At 33.4% G+C, this 18,602-nt stretch overlaps 2 protein-coding genes across 5 annotated transcripts in view; one reads left to right on the top strand and one right to left on the bottom strand.

Annotated features, from left to right (window-relative positions):
- The window catches only part of side-VI (sidestep VI transmembrane protein), a 190,972-nt gene that overhangs the window by 42,803 nt on the left and 129,567 nt on the right, over nt 1–18,602 (bottom strand). For all 4 annotated transcript variants that reach the window (XM_081973464.1, XM_081973461.1, XM_081973462.1 and 1 more), the window contains one exon: nt 7,241–7,382. In XM_081973464.1, the coding sequence (XP_081829590.1) occupies nt 7,241–7,382 (142 nt within the window). The remainder of the gene's footprint in view (nt 1–7,240; nt 7,383–18,602) is intronic.
- LOC145724966 (uncharacterized) overlaps nt 1–18,602 on the top strand; it is a 55,189-nt gene that overhangs the window by 15,598 nt on the left and 20,989 nt on the right. The gene's annotated exons all lie outside the window — the stretch shown is intronic.

Here is an 18,602-nt window from a genome sequence, read left to right as displayed (position 1 = left end):
CGACCCAGGCTGGCTTTAAAGACATCATATCCATTGGCGTAGATTTAAAAAGTGAATTCCCGTAAACTCACAAACAATGAACTGACACATCCCTATCCAATTTTGAAGACGTCTGAAGGCAATTATCTTTTTTCTGCCGTTCGTACACGCTCTCGAGAGTGATACTCTGGCGATAAGAACGTGTTATTTTATTGCTGTCAGGAATGATGATTTTATAAGCACCTCCATGTTTCTTTTCTTCTAGTAAGTGGAGAGCGAAAACCGTCTGAGACAAAGGATAATAGCGCCCCTTCCGAGCGAAGGAAAACTTTATAAAGATTGTTAAAATTTTTCTCTTTTCTCGCTGGTTGAATCGATTTCTGAGTTTTTAAAGACAGATCGACTGATGTTTTGTGGTTATAAAAAAACCGCAAAAACCAAGTTATGAGGGAACATTATGTAAATTAAATGCTGGGCACCAATTACCAATCAGCGTCCAATTTGCAAACCCAAACGGGCGCATATAATTAAATAAAACAAGGTTTGGTAATTGAACTACTAAATTACGAATTTAATAAAATGCCATCAGAACGGGTGCATAATTAAATTGTCTAAATCCAAATTGCCGATCGTGAAATAAATCTTTTTGTGATGTTCTTTATTAATATCAAATATGGCTATAACTTTCAGTACACATTAAGTGGATGTTCTGTTTGACATTATTGATTCAATAGTATGTAACATTCTCAGTGTCACTCATTTTGCAAGTGGCCACGAACGTAAATCACTAAAGTAAATCTAGTCAAACTGACAAATTGTTAATAGCTCAAATTCCACAAAACTGATGATTATGGTGACATTAGCAATAGACCAATCGAATCGATTTGTGTTCCACTTAATTTTGTCAAAAAATTGCTCACTCTCAGCTATATTTTCTACTTTTATGTGTTTGTACGAAAAACATCTGCACCATAGTAACGACTAATAATTACATAGCAAACTATAGCTTTTTTTTCTGATGTAGAAAACGCTAATAAATTTAGACTTTTAGCATTTGGGACACACCAATATACAGGGTGTGGTAGTCTGTAAAAAAGCAATTTTTTAGTGTAAATCTATGGCGGAGATTTTGGTTTGTCAAGGTTTTTTTCGCCCTTAACTTCTTAAAAAATTTGTGCTTTATAAACGTTTTCTAAAGCCTAATTTTTCAAAAAACCGACCGTTTTTGAAGAAAATGGCATTTTATGATCAAAAACCACTGATTTTACGTAAAACAGCGGTGGATGTTATACGGTTTACAATGTTTTTTTTGTACCTATATTCTACGCCACAAGAAAAATGTTTTCCAAATTCTTGTAAAACTCAGTCTCGTCCAAATACCACTTTCCGCACTTGTTAGGTAAGTAACTATTTCAGATAAGTTTGACATATAAAAAAATTTTGTCAAATACGGTCATTTTGAGATACAGAGTGACAAAATTTTGTTATTCGTTAACGTTAACGTTAGAAAATTCGTCTAGTTGAAAATCATAAATAGCGAGATTTAGCATTCGTATCACAGAATAAACTAAGTCAAGCAAGGCGCAACTTTACCTTCTAGAAAGCTTCTCAAAATCACAATCTATATTCAACTGTTATGCTGTTTGCATAATTTGACTGCTATATTGAACTTATAGCTGAAATGACTACATTTACATCAGCAGAAAGATGTCACTGATGACACCGTTATTATGATCCAATATCATTACCTTTAGGTCACATGGATTATTTTGAAAATGATAGATTAAACACAATTTAACTTTCAGAATTTTATTTAAAAGAAAAATTTTTCGAAGTCACCGAAGAGAAATAACGAAAAACATCTGCGTTCTCTTTCCTGCAAGACGAATTTGCATATCTGCAAGGAAGTTGCACAGGCAGACAGGGCAAGTAATAAATTATTACCCAACTTCTCGGGGGGGCTAGAGTATAAAGTTTACTCGGCAGGAAATCAAACTTCTATTTATAATCTCGACAGACGACGACTCAAGTCTTTCAGAACGTTATTAAAATGAAACAAGACAAATGAACGCGAGCGGAATCCCTCGTAATAAAGATTGCTTTTAATCAGGATTAGTTCTGAATAATTTGCCAAAGTCGGGAATTAGCTACTGAATCGATCACGACCAACTTTTACTACCGGTCGGGAGCGAAACTTGTAAGTTTTGCAGATGACAAGTTTGAGACTTTGATTGCAAGTAAATTGCCGTTAACACTGAACGATAATTAACTTAATTGGAAACGAATTACCTATGCAACTCACTTACCCTAAAATTAACTAGCTAGAAATAATATTTTTTATAAAATTACATTAAAAATACTTATGCAAATCCTAAACATTCGTAAGGCAATGTGCCCTAAATGCAGAATTAAGCCGAACTTAAGGGCCATACACAGCGTTGCCGGTTATTTTATTAAAATTCCAAGATACAATAATAGTGTCTCGTAACGGCTCGAGATACCCCTTTTATTATTATAGACGAGCTTTTGCGATTTGCATTTATATTAAATGTTAGATGCACTATACGTATATTGCCAAGGGATTTTTTTTTTGTACTCGTTGCAGGAAGGAAATTTTCTTGTTTTCTTGTAGTTGTCGTACTAGTGCTCTATAACTAAAATTTTGTTTGTTGTTTTCTAATGATGTTTTAAAATAGTTATTTATATTACTAGTGTAACATGAGCATTTTTATACTTACCAGTAAGATAGAATTCTAATTGGAAGATGGATGTCAAAGAAATTAACAATAATTAAACGTATTTTAGAATAAGAAGGAATAATTGTAACTTCCGAATAACCACAACACACAACATTTTACTGAAACCAAACTTATCGTTGATTTTAGGAGATTTCTAGTTCGTAAATCTACAGGGTGATTTTTTTTTGATGTTTAGTGAGGGGATTTCCGACACTAAGCTAACAAAATCCCTTGAATGGGGAAATAAATGCAGTTTTAGAAGAACAATTCAAAAACAGTTTAGTCGTTTTTTAAAAACGCTCATGAGTCCCTTTACTAAACAAGGAAACTCAGCCTGTATAACACTAAAATTTGATTTTTCTGTTGAAAGAAAATTGATTTAATCGATCTACATTGTAGTTTGACAATTCTGGTATAATTTATGGTAAAAAAATAGTACAAAGACAATAGATGTAATATAACATCGTGGAGGATATTTTATATTACAGTATAAAATTTGTCCATCTAGAATATGTCAAAATGGATTTAACAGATTTCAGGTATGTTTAATGTTTAGGCACAAATGTTTAAGAAAATTGATGCATGACAGTTGTCAAAATTTATTCGGAAGTTGGACAAGGTTTCCACAGTTTTCAGGATCACAGATATTTTGATATTATGATGCGATTACTTTTACGCACTACGTGTCTGTGAAACTAGTTTACTTAAGTTCTTTTTTGCTTAAACTTGGCCTATTTACCATAATTTACTAATATTTATTAATCATCATTCACACATTTTGCTTAAGAAAACTTAGGGCAGACTACAAATAGCTGAAAGTGAATAAAGCTAAAGTTGGAATTCCTGAGAAGCTTTTCAAATTAACCGTTCAGGATTCTTCAGGAACAAATGGGATGTCCGAGCTGGAAAAATTTCATTTAATAAAAGTAAACGCACATTTTTCAATTACCGCTTAATTGAGGGCACGTTCTCGACAAGTAAATTACCGCGAGATCATTCGGCGAGTAATTCATTAGGCTTGATAATAGATTGCGGCGCCGTCAGATCTGTCTTCCAGGATTACAGGACGAAGGCGGAGGACAAGCCTAATCCTCTGGGGGATGTTCGGGGGTTGCGTTGACCATTAAAAAGAGATGTTGGCTGGCCGGTAGATTAATTTTGTACGGGGATGTGTTGTCCGATCCCTTTTTGCCAAATGAAGACTTAGGAATGTTAACTAACATTTTTATGCTAAGTCAACAATTTCCAAGTTAGAAAATTTGGTTTTTAGACAAAGTGCTTAGTAACGGAGGTTTAAATACATAGTTAAAGTTGCAAAATGTTTCAATCGCCTTATTTTTGGCCAAGCAATTTGAGGTCAGTCATTTCAGTAATATACCATAACCATTGATGTATGTACTGTAATCCCGATTATCCTAGTTTTAAATATTTGCGTAAATCTATCCTAGCATAGTGGATAGTTTGTGAATGGCAAAAATTATTTTACCAATCGCAAACTATAAACAGTACTGTGATTTACGCTAATTCTGCACTAATCCAATACCTTGCTCATGATGTTTACATTCACTTCGTTACTACAAACCCACTTTTCCAACTTGAAACTCCCAATAAAAGGAAACATACTCGTAATTGTAAGGGTCCAATATTTCAAACTGAAACTTTTTGTTGAGTAAATGTAATCCATTTCAAGTATAAAAGTTGTTTCCGTTAGACCTGTGTTGAGAAATTGACTTGGAGATTTTGCCAGAGAGCGTTTTCTTAAACTCCGATAAGCCGTTCCGAAAGTAGAGTTTTTCGGCTTAAGTCGAATTCAAATTTCTCCACTTAAACATTATTTAGCTTCAATTCGAACTCGGTTGGAAGTTTCAGTTGCTGAACATTTCACAGTATTGTAGCGACGTCCTTTCGAAAACTTTTTCGTTTAAATATGATTAATAGCTAAAACGCTCGAACCACCCTTAAAAATCAACATAAATCACCGAACTTTTACCCCGTAACCACATATTATAACGTACGACGTGTGTGGAACAACAACATTTTAGGGTCTGGATGATTTCAATCTAATAAAGCAAAATTTGAAGCGCTGTACTATTTAATTTCAAATTTCCGTCAAACCTCCAAGGGTAAATACATTTTAAACTCCGTCCCGACAAAGTTCAAGCCGAACTTCCAACTACTAAACAGTGATTTAAGAATAGCCGTATTTCGGAACGATCTTTTCGCCGAAAGTTTACATTTATGATTAATGGAACTGCCATGACTGGAAATTGAATACGTTCTGTGCGTGTGACATTTGGAATATCAATTTTGCCCTTTTTGCCGCTTATGTGTTGTGTTATCGGTTTGTGTGGTGGGTTTACATGCTTAAGGAGGGAACGAACAAGAAATTTCTATTTTTTTTCAAACAAAATTCAACTTGATTATAGCTAAAAATTGGAGTTTGTCCTGTGAGACTCTCTGAAGTAAACCTTTTGAAAAAGACAAACGAAAAACATCCAACTAAATGCTATGTTGCCAATTTGTCGAAAAAATTTTTGTGATGCAGCCCTAGTGCAAATTATCAAATAAATGAAATGACATGTATAATGCTATTCTATATGTGCAGAATTTGCGTTCATTTTTGAGTTGTTGGTAGTTGGTAAAAAAAACAACTTTCAAATGCACGTCACGTAATAGTGACAATATAAATTCGCAGCCGGCAACACTGTAAAGTTAAGTGGAACTTAACAACTGTATCAACACATTTTTTGTCAACAACAGACACGTGACCAGGAAAATGTAATTTTTAAACTGAAAAGTTCTGTAAATTACATTTAAAAAGTTGAAAAAGCTAAAATTGTAAAAGCACGTCCCGTGATCTTGACAATTTAAGTTCGCAGCTGGCAACTATGTAAAGTTAAGTTAAAACTGGTCAACATCAGTCACCTGACCCGGAAAATGTCATCTTTAACCGTGAAAAGTCTGTAAATTACATTTAAACAGTTGGAAAAGCTAAAATTGTAAAAGCTCGTCATGTGATGGTGACAATTTAAATTCGCAGCAGGCAACACTGTAAAGTTAAGTTAAAACTGATCAACAACAGTCACGTGACCCGAAAAATGTCATCTTTAACCGTGAAAAGTCTGTAAATTACATTTAAACAGTTGGAAAAGCTAAAATTGTAAAAGCTCGTCATGTGATGGTGACAATTTAAGTTCGCAGCTGGCAACTATGTAAAGTTAAGTTAAAACTGGTCAACATCAGTCACCTGACCCGGAAAATGTCATCTTTAACCGTGAAAAGTCTGTAAATTACATTTAAACAGTTGGAAAAGCTAAAATTGTAAAAGCTCGTCATGTGATGGTGACAATTTAAGTTCGCAGCTGGCAACTATGTAAAGTTAAGTTAAAACTGATCAACAACAGTCACGTGACCCGAAAAATGTCATCTTTAACCGTGAAAAGTCTGTAAATTACATTTAAACAGTTGGAAAAGCTAAAATTGTAAAAGCTCGTCATGTGATGGTGACAATTTAAGTTCGCAGCTGGCAACTATGTAAAGTTAAGTTAAAACTGGTCAACATCAGTCACGTGACCCGAAAAATGTCATCTTAAATTTATAGTTGGAAAAGCTGTATTGCCAAAGCAGATTACGTGATCGTGACAATTTAAACTCGCAGCTGACAATACTGTAAAGTTAAATTGAAACTTGTCAACAATACTCACGTGAACCAAAAACGTCATATTTGACCTTAAAAAGTCATCACGAACTACAAACAGAGCTGTGATTTACGCAAATACTTCCCATGTGGACTTACAAATCACTGTTATTTTTTTTTCCAAAAGCTGAAACAATCTTCTTGTATTGGTGTCCATAAAAAATATTTATTTCAGTCGAGAATTGAGCTTTAGGTGGTTTAGCCCAAAATGAGGCCGATAACAAAACCGTAAATGGAATTAAACAAGATAAATGAAAGCGATAAAGCCCCGCGAAACTTTGCTTTAATAAAGATTGCTTTTAATCTCCATCTTAATCCTTCGATGATTCGCTGTGGGATAATCCCGAGATAACATTCGTTACTACCTTAGGTGTTTTATGAAGTTCGTTTCTCCCTTTCCGTTCTACCGACCTTTTTAATCAAACCATTCATTTATATAAACTTGATTACGACTTGAGTTGCTCCAAAATCTCTGCAAAAGTTCACTCTCCTTTCAGCAGTGCGAAATTCGTCTCAGACGAGAAATGCACCAGGATTTCCTGGATCAGCATCGAAATATTCGCTCTCCTGGAAGCATTGTCGTTGCATAATGGACGATCTGTAATAATAGATTCGAAATCGAGCCGGTTTCAATATCCACAGAGAAAATAATTCCCGAGGATTCTCAGTTTATAGTGATAGCGGGAATATGGAGATTCACCTTCTTATCTCCCGAGACGCTGGATTAATATTTGTTTTAAGTCGTTTTAGTACAAGTAGAGAGTTTCAAGAAAAAGAAAACGACTACGACCCTGTAAAGTTAAACTCTCCCAAGTGTCCCACTTACCTGAATATTGGTGTGTGCTCGTCCTTGTACCAAACAACTAACACTTCGCTGTCGTTCGGAGTTGACGGGGTCAGGTCGCAAGGGAGAAATGCTTTTTCCCCAACTAGGGCTTGAGTGCTCAACGTGGCCCCAGTCGTTGTTCCTGAAAAAGGGAATGATAATAAGCAGATGTAAACAACGACTCAGTTGCGGCTGAAGGGGTGATTTTCGCATTGGATTTAGTCTGAGTCTAGTTGCTTTAGAACCACATTTTAAAGCTACACCCAACAATATTGAACTTGTACGTAGCGACAAATTTCAAAACTATACTTATTAAAGTTTGTTCGGAAGTTTAACCTTGTATTTCTAGGTTTTCATCTCAGAACACTAGGAAATTATATTAATAAATATGACAATCAGAAACGTGTTTTCCAGGAACTAAATACGAAATAACTTAAGAAAGTTTTGACGGATGCACTATTAGTTCCAGTATTTGATTAGACTTTTGACATAAAAATGTGTTAACCATTTTATTACTTTTCATAAATGTCAGCTGGCCTGTTACAATCTAAAGTAGCACAGCAGCAAGTTATACAACTCTGATCACTCGGAATAAACTAAAACCTTAACATTCTTTAATAGTATAATAGGACTTAACCAAATGCAATGTTTTTTCTGCTTTGGGGGTTTTAATTCACTTAAATAACCAACCACCCGACAAATAAAATATCAAAATCATTCTGATAAAGGTATATAAATGATAAATGTACTTTATACCCAGTTCTAAAGGTCTTGAAGTGTCTTTTGTCCGTTTATAGCTTTCTCAATTTTAATTTGACGACACTCAAATATCAAATTAAATGACATGATCATGATCAAATTACATGACTTGAATGTAGAGTGTTTTGACGGGAAAATTCCATTTCTCCACTAGAAAAAAAGAAACAAAAACGTCTTAAAAACATAATTTCTTGTGCCTCTCTAAGCCTGTGGATTAGAACTATCAAAAAAATATTAGATTTGGGTTAAGGACCTGAAACACTATTGCTCCAAAATCTGATATTTAATTACAGCTTTTATATAATTAATTAAAACTGATTTTTAGCAAAGTTTGAATCACTGCAGCAAAAAATGGCTGTACGTCCATGATTAACCTGATTTTAAAACCTCACATAGCAAAGGCATCTAAAAATAAAATTATAGTGCTAAAGTCTTAATTTTTGTCTTAAATGTATCGTCTTTAATTTTATGCAGCTAAATTTAAAAAAAACCTGGAAAACTTAGACAACTCGTGACCCTCATCGCTGTGATAATTGAGATGTTTGTTGCAATCTATATTTATCTAAAAGTCCTTTTTGTTTCTAACAAAAAATTGAAAATCAAGTTGGATAACTGGATGGCTTTAATAATAAACCAATCCAATCAAACTGACCCTGCCCTTAATTGATTGCCGGACTTTCCGTTGTGAATAATTCGTGCGGATAAAAGGAGCGAAAATCCGATTTTACACTAATCACGAAAAGCGAATTTCTTTGTCCGAGCTCAGTTGGGACTTTCATAATTGGCTTAATTACCACGGCTGCTATCAAAAATAGTTGGTGTCGCTTTATCAAAGTTGTTAGGTCATGAATTAAAGATCAACGTTTTCAACGGGGATCTAAAATTCTACAGTCTAATTCAGATTGCTAAATAGTTTAGGCAGGTGGATTTTGGGACGGACCCTAGAGAAAACATTTAACGAACTATGCTCAAAAGCAGTCATTATAAAATTATATTTACAAATGAGCGGACCAATTTAATTTAAACTAACTTGTGATTATTACCTTTACGTTTTAAAAAATTTGAAGTGTAGAAAAAACAAAAAAGACACAATGTTTAGTATGTTGTAATGTCACAAGATATTGTAATCTTGTGATTTGATAATTCTATTGGAAGCTATTAAACTGTCTTATTTATCTTGTCACGATAATGCACTCACAAAAGCTGCTTAAAACTGCTTTACTTTTACTAAAAACATTCATGATACTACTAATAGAAATTTATCAGACTTGCTTAAACTCTGTTTAAAATTAATATTTATAATGTTGAATATTAATCTAAATGCTTATAATAAATTTTCAAAACGTAACTAAATCAAATTCTTCCCGTGAACTTTAAACAGGAATTGTATTGAATTATCTTTCCAATTGAAATTCCGACAATAACCTATTTAGCATTTGCCATTAAAGTGTTATTATATATACAAAATAAATTAAAGCTATTAATAAAATCCGGGATAGATAGAACGGCAGCTTAATTTAGCGAAATATAAAATTTATTTCGCGAACGAACGATACATCAACGTCCGCTCAGATATGAAACGGATAATTCACAGTTTCAGGAGTGTAGATAAATTCGATTATTTAAGAGGAAGCATCTTCGAGGAAGGCTGCAACAGTGAATAATTGCGTTTATTCTGCCACGGCACCGTTGTTAATCTTTCGGGCATGTTTACGGGTTATCTATTATCAAAAATATTTTCCTAAACAGGTGCAAAGTTAGAAACTTTCGAAGCCTGTCAAACGCATTATGAACAGGCTGGCGGAATCGAAAATGGGAGAGACAAGATAAATTCCGGCAATTTTTCCCCACATCTCCAAGACGGGAAGACTAAGGCCGATTCCGCCTAAATTAAAGCAATAAATACACCAGACGTATCGCTAAATCCATTTATTGTTCTAAGTAATAATGAATGGGATCGAATTTCGTATTGCGATGTACTCGTAAATTTTAAACTGTACATCCACAGGGATTAGATCGAAATTTTCGGAATTCTTTCCCAGCTCATCTAACGTTATTTTAACAGTTACAAATAGTTATGTAACCAGTTACAAAACAAATATTATGCATGTTTTTTTTTTACTTTCATAAATGTTTCTGGAGATAAATGAAGAATAACGTATTATGGTAATTGCAATTACTAGTATTCTGTTTTTAAAGCAAAAATGTTTCCGGATAACTAGCATACTGTGGTTTATGCCACTGACAAATGGTATAAGGGTATGTCAAATGTAAATTTTACACTCACTCATATTTTTTCTTGTACAATATACTTAAACAGATAACTATTAGAAATGTGCGTTATAAACAGTTATTTAAGGAAATCTAGACTGCGAGTTTCATAACTCAATTAACTTTTCAATGCTGGTTTCGAGCAGAAAATAATAATCAAGCAGTTTCGTATAAGCGTTCAGTTGATATTTATGGAAATTAATAATTCCCAGGTTATAATGGAGCCGCACTCCGAAACACAGATCAAAACTTTAAATTGCCTGGCTAAAACTGTTTGCGCGGTTTGAGAACTTTAATGCTTAGCGAAGTGGGTGCGGATTTTCGAATAAAAAGCCGACACATGGTTGTACAATTCGAACTTGTTAATTTGGCTGTTTAGGGTAGTTTGCCATGAAAGTTGTTTCTGATTATTACTCTACGCCAAATAAATCACAGTAGAAGTTATAGTGTAATTATGATGGTTAGTGGAGCCCAAATTGTGCATTTGTCAAAACTTCCTTCAAAATTTTCATGAGTAAATTTGATGGAATAATTCAACTCATCAACACATAATATGACGCTGATTGAGTGTTGTGATAAACATATACATCAATACAAAGTGATTGACAAATTGCTAAATTTCAGGAACATCTTGCCTACAACAAAATCAACTATTCAGACTTAAGAGACGCTTATTGTCAATTACTCTAGTTTGAACTATATCCGAGTATAAATCCAACACAATGAAGTTTCTCGTAAACTGGGAAATTTAATTAAAGACTGCTCTATGCCAACGAATCGAGTTTCTGGGGTTTCATCATTTACTAAATTATGCAAAGATGGTTTACCACGAAGAAAAGTTTACATTTTTTAAAGGTATTTCATTTTCAGTAAAAATTTGTTGTTACTTTAAGAAGTTGTAAGTAAATTTTTTATAAATTTATGTTTTTTATGGATTAAAAATAATAATGTATAACTTTATCAGTGTTCTAAAAGTGAAAATTATCTGAGAGAAAAATATGTTTTTAAAAAAACTGCACTCGTCAGATTTGAGGTGAATTTCAATATATTTTTTTTCATTTTAAGCAATTTTTTCATGCTGAGACTCATAATTTTGTCGTGATATCAGTGAGGTTCACTTTGTATTTAAAAAATCATTAGCAAAATTTGGATTTGCAAATTTATTTTTGTGTTTTATTAACATAAGTTTTTTGATAGTAGTATTTTAAAAGGCCACAAAATAACGACTAATATACAGGGTGGTCCAGTTTTAAGTGTCAATAATTCACCATTTGATAGCCAATCAAAAAATAAGTTGACTTGTTTTGTGTCATTTTTCTGAAAAACGTTTCCTAAGGAAGATACAGTCCTCCAAATTTCAATTTAAAAAATCGTTTTATAGTTTAAAACTGAACATTCAAGACTTGTGAAAGTCCAAATTTGTACTGAATAGTCTAAAAACTTTTTTACTACTAGGAATGGTCTTATGATTCGCTTTCTCAGACTGCCATCCTGGTTGAGTGTCTGAAACTGGCATTCAAGAACTAAAAAAAGTCCGGAAATCAAGACAAAGATTGTATTGTGCATGAAACTCATTTATTACTACTAAAAATAATATAAAAGTTGACTTTTAATGCTAGAACTGACTTTACTAGGACTAAAGAGAGTCCAAAAGTATATTTTCAAGACTTTAATTGGTGTACAACTCAATTTTCAATTTTCGGACTATTTTATTTCTAAAAATTAGTTCTCAAGACTATTATTGTAGCATTTGGTACCAAAATTTTTTACTTTTATTACTGAAGAAACTTGACTTTTGAAAATAGTCTTAAACTCGATTTTTCAGTCTTAAAAAGCACTAAAAACAGTCTGAATTTCTTAGAGATGCTACAATTTATTGCACCTATGAGTGTAGAAGTCAATTTAATAGTGAAGAAGCTTGAAATAACATTACAAGACTATGGTCAGTGGACACACTGGCTTTTAGGCCTGATAAGTCAAAAACTTTGTAAAGATAGTCTTGAAACTCGATTTGAGGCACTGAAAACAGCCTTAAAACACTAAAAACCGTCTAATTTATTAAGAAATACCCGAATTTTTAGCTCTGAGGTGTCTAGAAGTCGATTTAATAGTGACAAAACTTGGAATGCCATTTTAAGTCCATGAAGAATGTAAAAATTGTTTTTTAAGTTTGCTATGTCAATAACTTGGTGAAGAGAGTCTTGAAACTCGATTTTCCAAGCTGAAAGCAGTTTTGAAGCACTAAAAATAGTCTAGAATTCGAAGAAAATGAAAAGCAAAGTAAAAAGCACGAAAAGTTTGTTTTCAAGACAATTTTCATGAATCTAATGTTAATGTCCTGCATCTAAGACTATTTTCAAGACTAAAATATTGAAATTTGCCTTCAAATTATGAAAACTTACTTCAAATGCAAATTTTAAGCCTCTGATGTCACTTTTCATTAGTTCAGTCACATTTTGGGGTTCAAGTCAATTTTTAAGGTTTAAATGTATGAATTTGTTGTAACAAATTCTTGAAAAAGTCGTTTTTATGTTTACAAGTCAATTTTCAGTATTAAAGTCTCTCGATTTGCATGAAAACTGGTTACAAACACAGTTTTTAAGCTGCTGAAATTTTTATCTTTTCAAAGTCAATTTTCAAAACTAAAGTCTTTCAGTTTGTCTGGAAACTATGAAAACTGGCTACAATAATATTTTTTAAACTTCTTACGTGAATTTTCCGTTTCCAAGACAATTTTTAAGTTGGGTTGGGTTAGTTTTGGGTCTTTGACCGTAATAACGTGTAATAAAGTGCTTGTTCCAAATTTGATCAATATTGCTCCAACGGTCTGACAGTTATGACAAAAAACCAATTTTTTAAACAGAAATTTGAAGGACTGTATTTTCCTTAGGAAACATATTTCAGGAAAATGACATAATGAATGTCAACTTATTTTTTAATGCTGGCTATGGATTGGTGAATTACTGATATTTAAAACTGGACCACCCTGTATAGGGTGTCCCATAAAAAAATTATGATTTTCCACGTAAAACGTCGCCAAATCTCAAATATGGTCTCAAATAAAAAAAAACTATATTAAAAAGGATTTTTAAAAGCACTTTAAAGAGTTATTAACCAACAGAAAGTTTCTACAAAGAATTACTACAAAATATTCCATTACTGAAACATATTCTTCGTTCCATCATATTCCTTCTATGATTAAATCGGTTTGCTGGTCGAAATTATGAATTAAAACAAGCAATAACCAATATGCAAAGCTGCGAATTATAAATACTAAATCAACTCCAGTAAACGTACAATAACCGTGTGTGTGTTGATTTTAATTAATTTGAATAAACTAACTTAGAGCAAAACCGACATTGAATGTAAAAATTACCATAACGTAAAATCTACAATGAGAGTTACTTTAATATACAGCAAGTATAGTTATTTTATATGGGTTTAATAATAGAAAAAGTGTTTCAAAAATCAACACAAATCTAAAATAAACCAGATAATAGAAGGAAAAATTAGTAATCAAAACAAGTTGAACCACTCAATTATAAACTCGGTTATGTTGAGAGTTAATTGAGCGAGCAACATTGATGCGTAGCTTTGTCGTGCATTATAGACTTTGAAGGGCCGAATATGCACTTTCCGGCAAAACATGTAGTAGCGGTTTAATGCACAAAGTTTGGATTGTTATTGATTAAACTTGTGCAACTACTCGCATTCAGCGTTCAGGAGTACATGCAATATAAGTTGGTCCCCGTAAAGGCGTTCACCACTTCCCGTTTCAATTATCGTAAATTTTGATTAAGACATTAAAAATTCAGCCCCGTCTACATGGAAAAGACCCGCCTCTACCACGTCGAACTATCTGCAACCACAAATCGGAAATTAAACCTTCATGCCGAAAGTAACTGCATAAACCGATCCCCCAACGTCATATATCATTCTGGATGATTAAACAATATGGAGCTATAACTCTGGAAATTTGCTGCCACTTTAGCACCTACGGGATTATATGAGCTTAAATATGTATTCGAAGAGTGGCTTTTGATGCGTAAAGGACTTCAGGATCTTTAAAATTTTCATTACTGTGTATTTTTATAACCGGAAAGTATTACGGTTCAGTCCTTATTATTTAAGGAGGATATTTTGATGAGTATTTAATCCTTTGGGTATACGCCAAATGCGAAACTCAGTCCTCTCACTCAATTCAATCTTAATTTTCTTAAACTCTAGAGAAAACTCACGATGTTATCTTTAGAATGTCACAACTTGAAATTACCTCACAACTTTCAGGTAAAATTTGTTTTTACTTTAAAACATGCACACATCCGGTTATTCTGACATTACGTAGTTTTGATAATACGGAAGAAGATGGGTTTTCTTCTGTATTTTTAGTTTGCAATGAATTATAAAATCGGTATCCTTTAATAAGTTGGAATGGAAACTTTTTTGATTTGAAAAGTGCAGTTTTTTTGTCTACATAAATATTGCACTAATTTTTGAGTAACAAAAAACAACAAACACAGCATTTTTAACAAAATTGTATTGTTTGTTAACTATCAACAAAAAAGTCTCGTATACAGGGTGACTGGAAATAACATTGATATATTTCGTGGGTGTTTCTAGGGAGTAAAATGAGAACAAGTTCTGGCAAGAAGTCAGAATAACTAATAGAGTTAAATTTTGGATGAAAAGAGGCAATTTTGCTCTAAATGATTGTCTACTAAAAGTGTACAAAGAAGTTCATCTTCAAAAAATGATTACAAAATTTTTTTGCTAAATAAAGTGCTTGCCAAAAAAAAATCAGAAAGTTGATGAAAAGTGTAGGAAATTTGATTCTGTCGAAGAGTGAAAGAAGGCATGTTTGCTCTAAATGCTCGTCTACAAAAGACATTGAACTGATTGTACCACAAAAAATAAAATAAATTACAATTTTTGTATAAATAAGTAAAATATACTAATTCGTCTTTCTAGCGTTGACACATTTACTAGAATAAATATAATATCAGTGGCAACATTGGATTTGTATTACAACTCTAATAACTGATCTAGTTTTAACATCCAACATTCAGATTTAGGCTTTTCAATGTCAAAACTGCTAGATTTAGATGTAGCAAGTAAAATTGAAAGGCCAGCTGAAGAATTTTTTATTTATCTGCAGTTTTTTCCACGTGATATCTCGCTAAGCAATCTAAATCAATTTTGAAAGGGTTTAAGTTTTGCAACATGAATTTACAACTCAAACTCGCCCAGACATATAAAACATTCACGTTACAACAAAAAAATTGGTCAAAAAAAAACAGATAAGCCATAGATCAGTGTCCTTCTAATTCTGATATCACAAAATATCAAAACCGTCTCCTTGTTACGTCTAACAACCAATAAAAACAAACGATCGTTTGCTAGCGTCTCTCGGTTTTGTCTCTGAATTATTGTTTCCTTAGACAACGACAATAAATCTTCGGATAGTCAATAATGCTCGTCGAATATATTACGTCTAACGTCTGCAAATTGATTGGTATTCAAACGCACGATTGAAATTCGTATCTGTCCAAAGTTTACAGTCAACGACGATTGTCTAGCGAAATATGGATCTTGTTGTTTCGCTGTACAATTAAGTGGAATTTATCGTTCGCCGGAGTGTCGTTTAATTTAGATGAATTGGCTTAGCTATAAGCCAGACTATAATCTTAAAGAGTAATTTTGCTAAACTTTACCTGGTTTCAAGAACGGTGTGTCGTATCCTCTCGAATTGTGCAAAACGACAAATTGTGAAATCGTAGCCGGAAAAATAAGCAATCCCGAAGAATCAGTAACGTATTCATTGCGGGAGTGGAACGAGAATATAAAGAGAGGCAAATAGAGTTCAAAACTAAGTCTGTTCGAAATTTAAGTCTCTTTGAAATGGTAAATTCTCCCGCTGCGCTTGTTCAAATAAAAACTCCGAAGAACTCCTTGCGACCGTACATCTGTACTTCCGCCAGAGGAAAGTTATGATACGGAACGTAAATTTGGAATTTGAAAAGCCCAGGTCGATCGTTCTTGTTAGCCGTAACGAGCTTATAGCGACGAGAAATACGAAATAATGAGCACGGACCAATAAAGCGAGCGTCCCACCAATGTGATAACGTATAATGCGCTATTTTAGTTAAATACAAAACATTTCACGTGTTCGGATATCTTTGTCGCTGTAAATGTGTCGCACCACGGAAGAATCGTCACGCTACGAGCAAATAAACTTGCTGGTATGTAATAAAGGAAAATGCCGTAGTTTATATTGCAAGCACATTACAGTGTAAATGGAATTCTAGATCTAGGCCTCGTTTACGAGGGGAAATTGAATAGTTTTGGTGGTAACGGACAAAAAAGTATGTTTATCGAGTACAGTTAGATCAGGCAAAATTCAGTCAGTAAAACGTCCCTCAATATTGGGTTCTGGAGTTTAGTTTGTGACCCTGAAAGTCTCCCATTTGACAGCAGAATGACATGTTTTAACAAGTGAAATGACAGATTATGACACTTTGGTACCTGAGTTTTGACATTTAACTGTTTTGTCTTGCCCGTCAATTTTCCTAGTTGTCACTATGAATTTTGACAATTTCAACCTCGAGATAACAGTTTTGACAAGTAAAATAACAGATTTTTACATTGCGCATTCTTCGTGTATTTTTATTTACATTTGGTCAAATTTTACTGTGAATTTTGACAGTTTCAGTGCGAAAATGATAGTTTTGACAAGTGGCATGACTGTTTTTGTCACTTGTTACCTGAATTGTGACATTTTTACCTTGAAAATTACAGTTTTGATTTCAAAATGACAGTTTTGTCTAGTTTGTAATTTTTCAGTTTTTTCTTTAAATTTTGACACTTTTAGCCTAAGAGTGACAGTTCTCACAAACAGAATGACAGATTATGACACTTTTAGTTCTCAATTTTAAAATTTGACCTTGCAAATTGGCTTTTCAATGTAAAAATAACAGTTTTGTCTTGTTCTCTTAATTTTCATAACTGCCATTGACTTGAAAAGCAGAGTTTGATAATTATTTCACTTTTTAGAAAACTGGTAAGGATAATCGAGTATAAAATTGTCATACAATTCTCTGAAACTTTCCCCATTTAACCGACCTTGTATCTCAAAGATAAACAAAATCCTCATACGTATGCATCACCATTTTGTCTCACTCTGTATACTACTACATTATTTGTCAAGCTGCATTTAATTCCATATATTTTATTTGCGTTAGTGGCACTTGTTTGGTAATCAATTATTTATGTAAATCAAAATTGGTTGTTGTTTAATACTGTTAAACATTAAGCTGTCGTCAACTCCCAATTAGATCTATTCTTTTCTTTTGTGAATTTTTTCTTCCCTAGCAAGGAGGATTTTTGAAAATCTCCCGAACTTAGCTTAGGATAAGGGTGATTTTTGTCGTGAGGGTCCCAAGTTCCTTGGGAGTGTGCACGGAAATTTTCATCAAAATCCACCCTTGGATATGGAAGCACCAGCCCTAAAACCACTTGAGTATTTGCGAAAACGGACTCCTTTCTCTAGCAAGAAATATTTTTGGAAATTCATGTCACCCAAACTGCTTCAAGAAGAGTTAATTTTTGGGTGGTTTATCAGTTTTTCTGAAACTGACTGAGTTAAGTGAAAAGTGATGTAAAACATCTATCGAAAGCCAAAGTTAACTGAGCTAATTTAGCTGAAAAACTCATTAATGGGAATTAGATTTACTCTAAATAGCAAACGAGCGGCTTTAGTATAGAATTATTTAAACCCGAAATACGGTTAATTAATAGACTTTCAACGGGGCTTTAGAGGCAAATCGTTCGAATATGCAACAGCTCATTTTTCATTTCGCTTTAGCTGCATTGGGTTAAGAGCCGCACAAATATATTTATCGATTAGCCAAATAGTCGGTGATATAATTAAACATCCGCAATATTTGTTGCATCAACGGTTATCCGCATTTGAACTGGTGTCTGCACAAGAAAAACTCTTAATCTTATTTCCCGTCAGGTTCAGAAAGAGAGGAAACTTATAGTATTATATCCCGGACCCTCGAACTTAATGCTGTATAAGCGATAAATTCAATCTCTCGAGCTTTATTGTCCGGTGCTCCTAGTATATTCTTCGTCCCCTTACGTGACTTTATTTAGGAATGCGAAAGGCTAATTACGGTTTAGTCGAGACTCGAACTGAAGTATTAATTCGGGACGCGTGATTCTCACTTCCCCATCCAAATGATTTATTTCAATCTCGAGGCCCGGTTTAATTTAAATTACGTGTAACGGAGCGTGGTACGAAGGTGTCTCGGTGGCAAAATTACTGTACTTT

This window comes from Ips typographus, linkage group LG2, assembly GCF_016097725.1.
Source record: "Ips typographus isolate SLU linkage group LG2, UJ_Ityp_2.0, whole genome shotgun sequence".
In the NCBI taxonomy this organism is placed as follows: Eukaryota; Metazoa; Arthropoda; class Insecta; order Coleoptera; family Curculionidae; genus Ips; species Ips typographus.
This window is presented reverse-complemented; position numbering and strand designations above follow the sequence as displayed.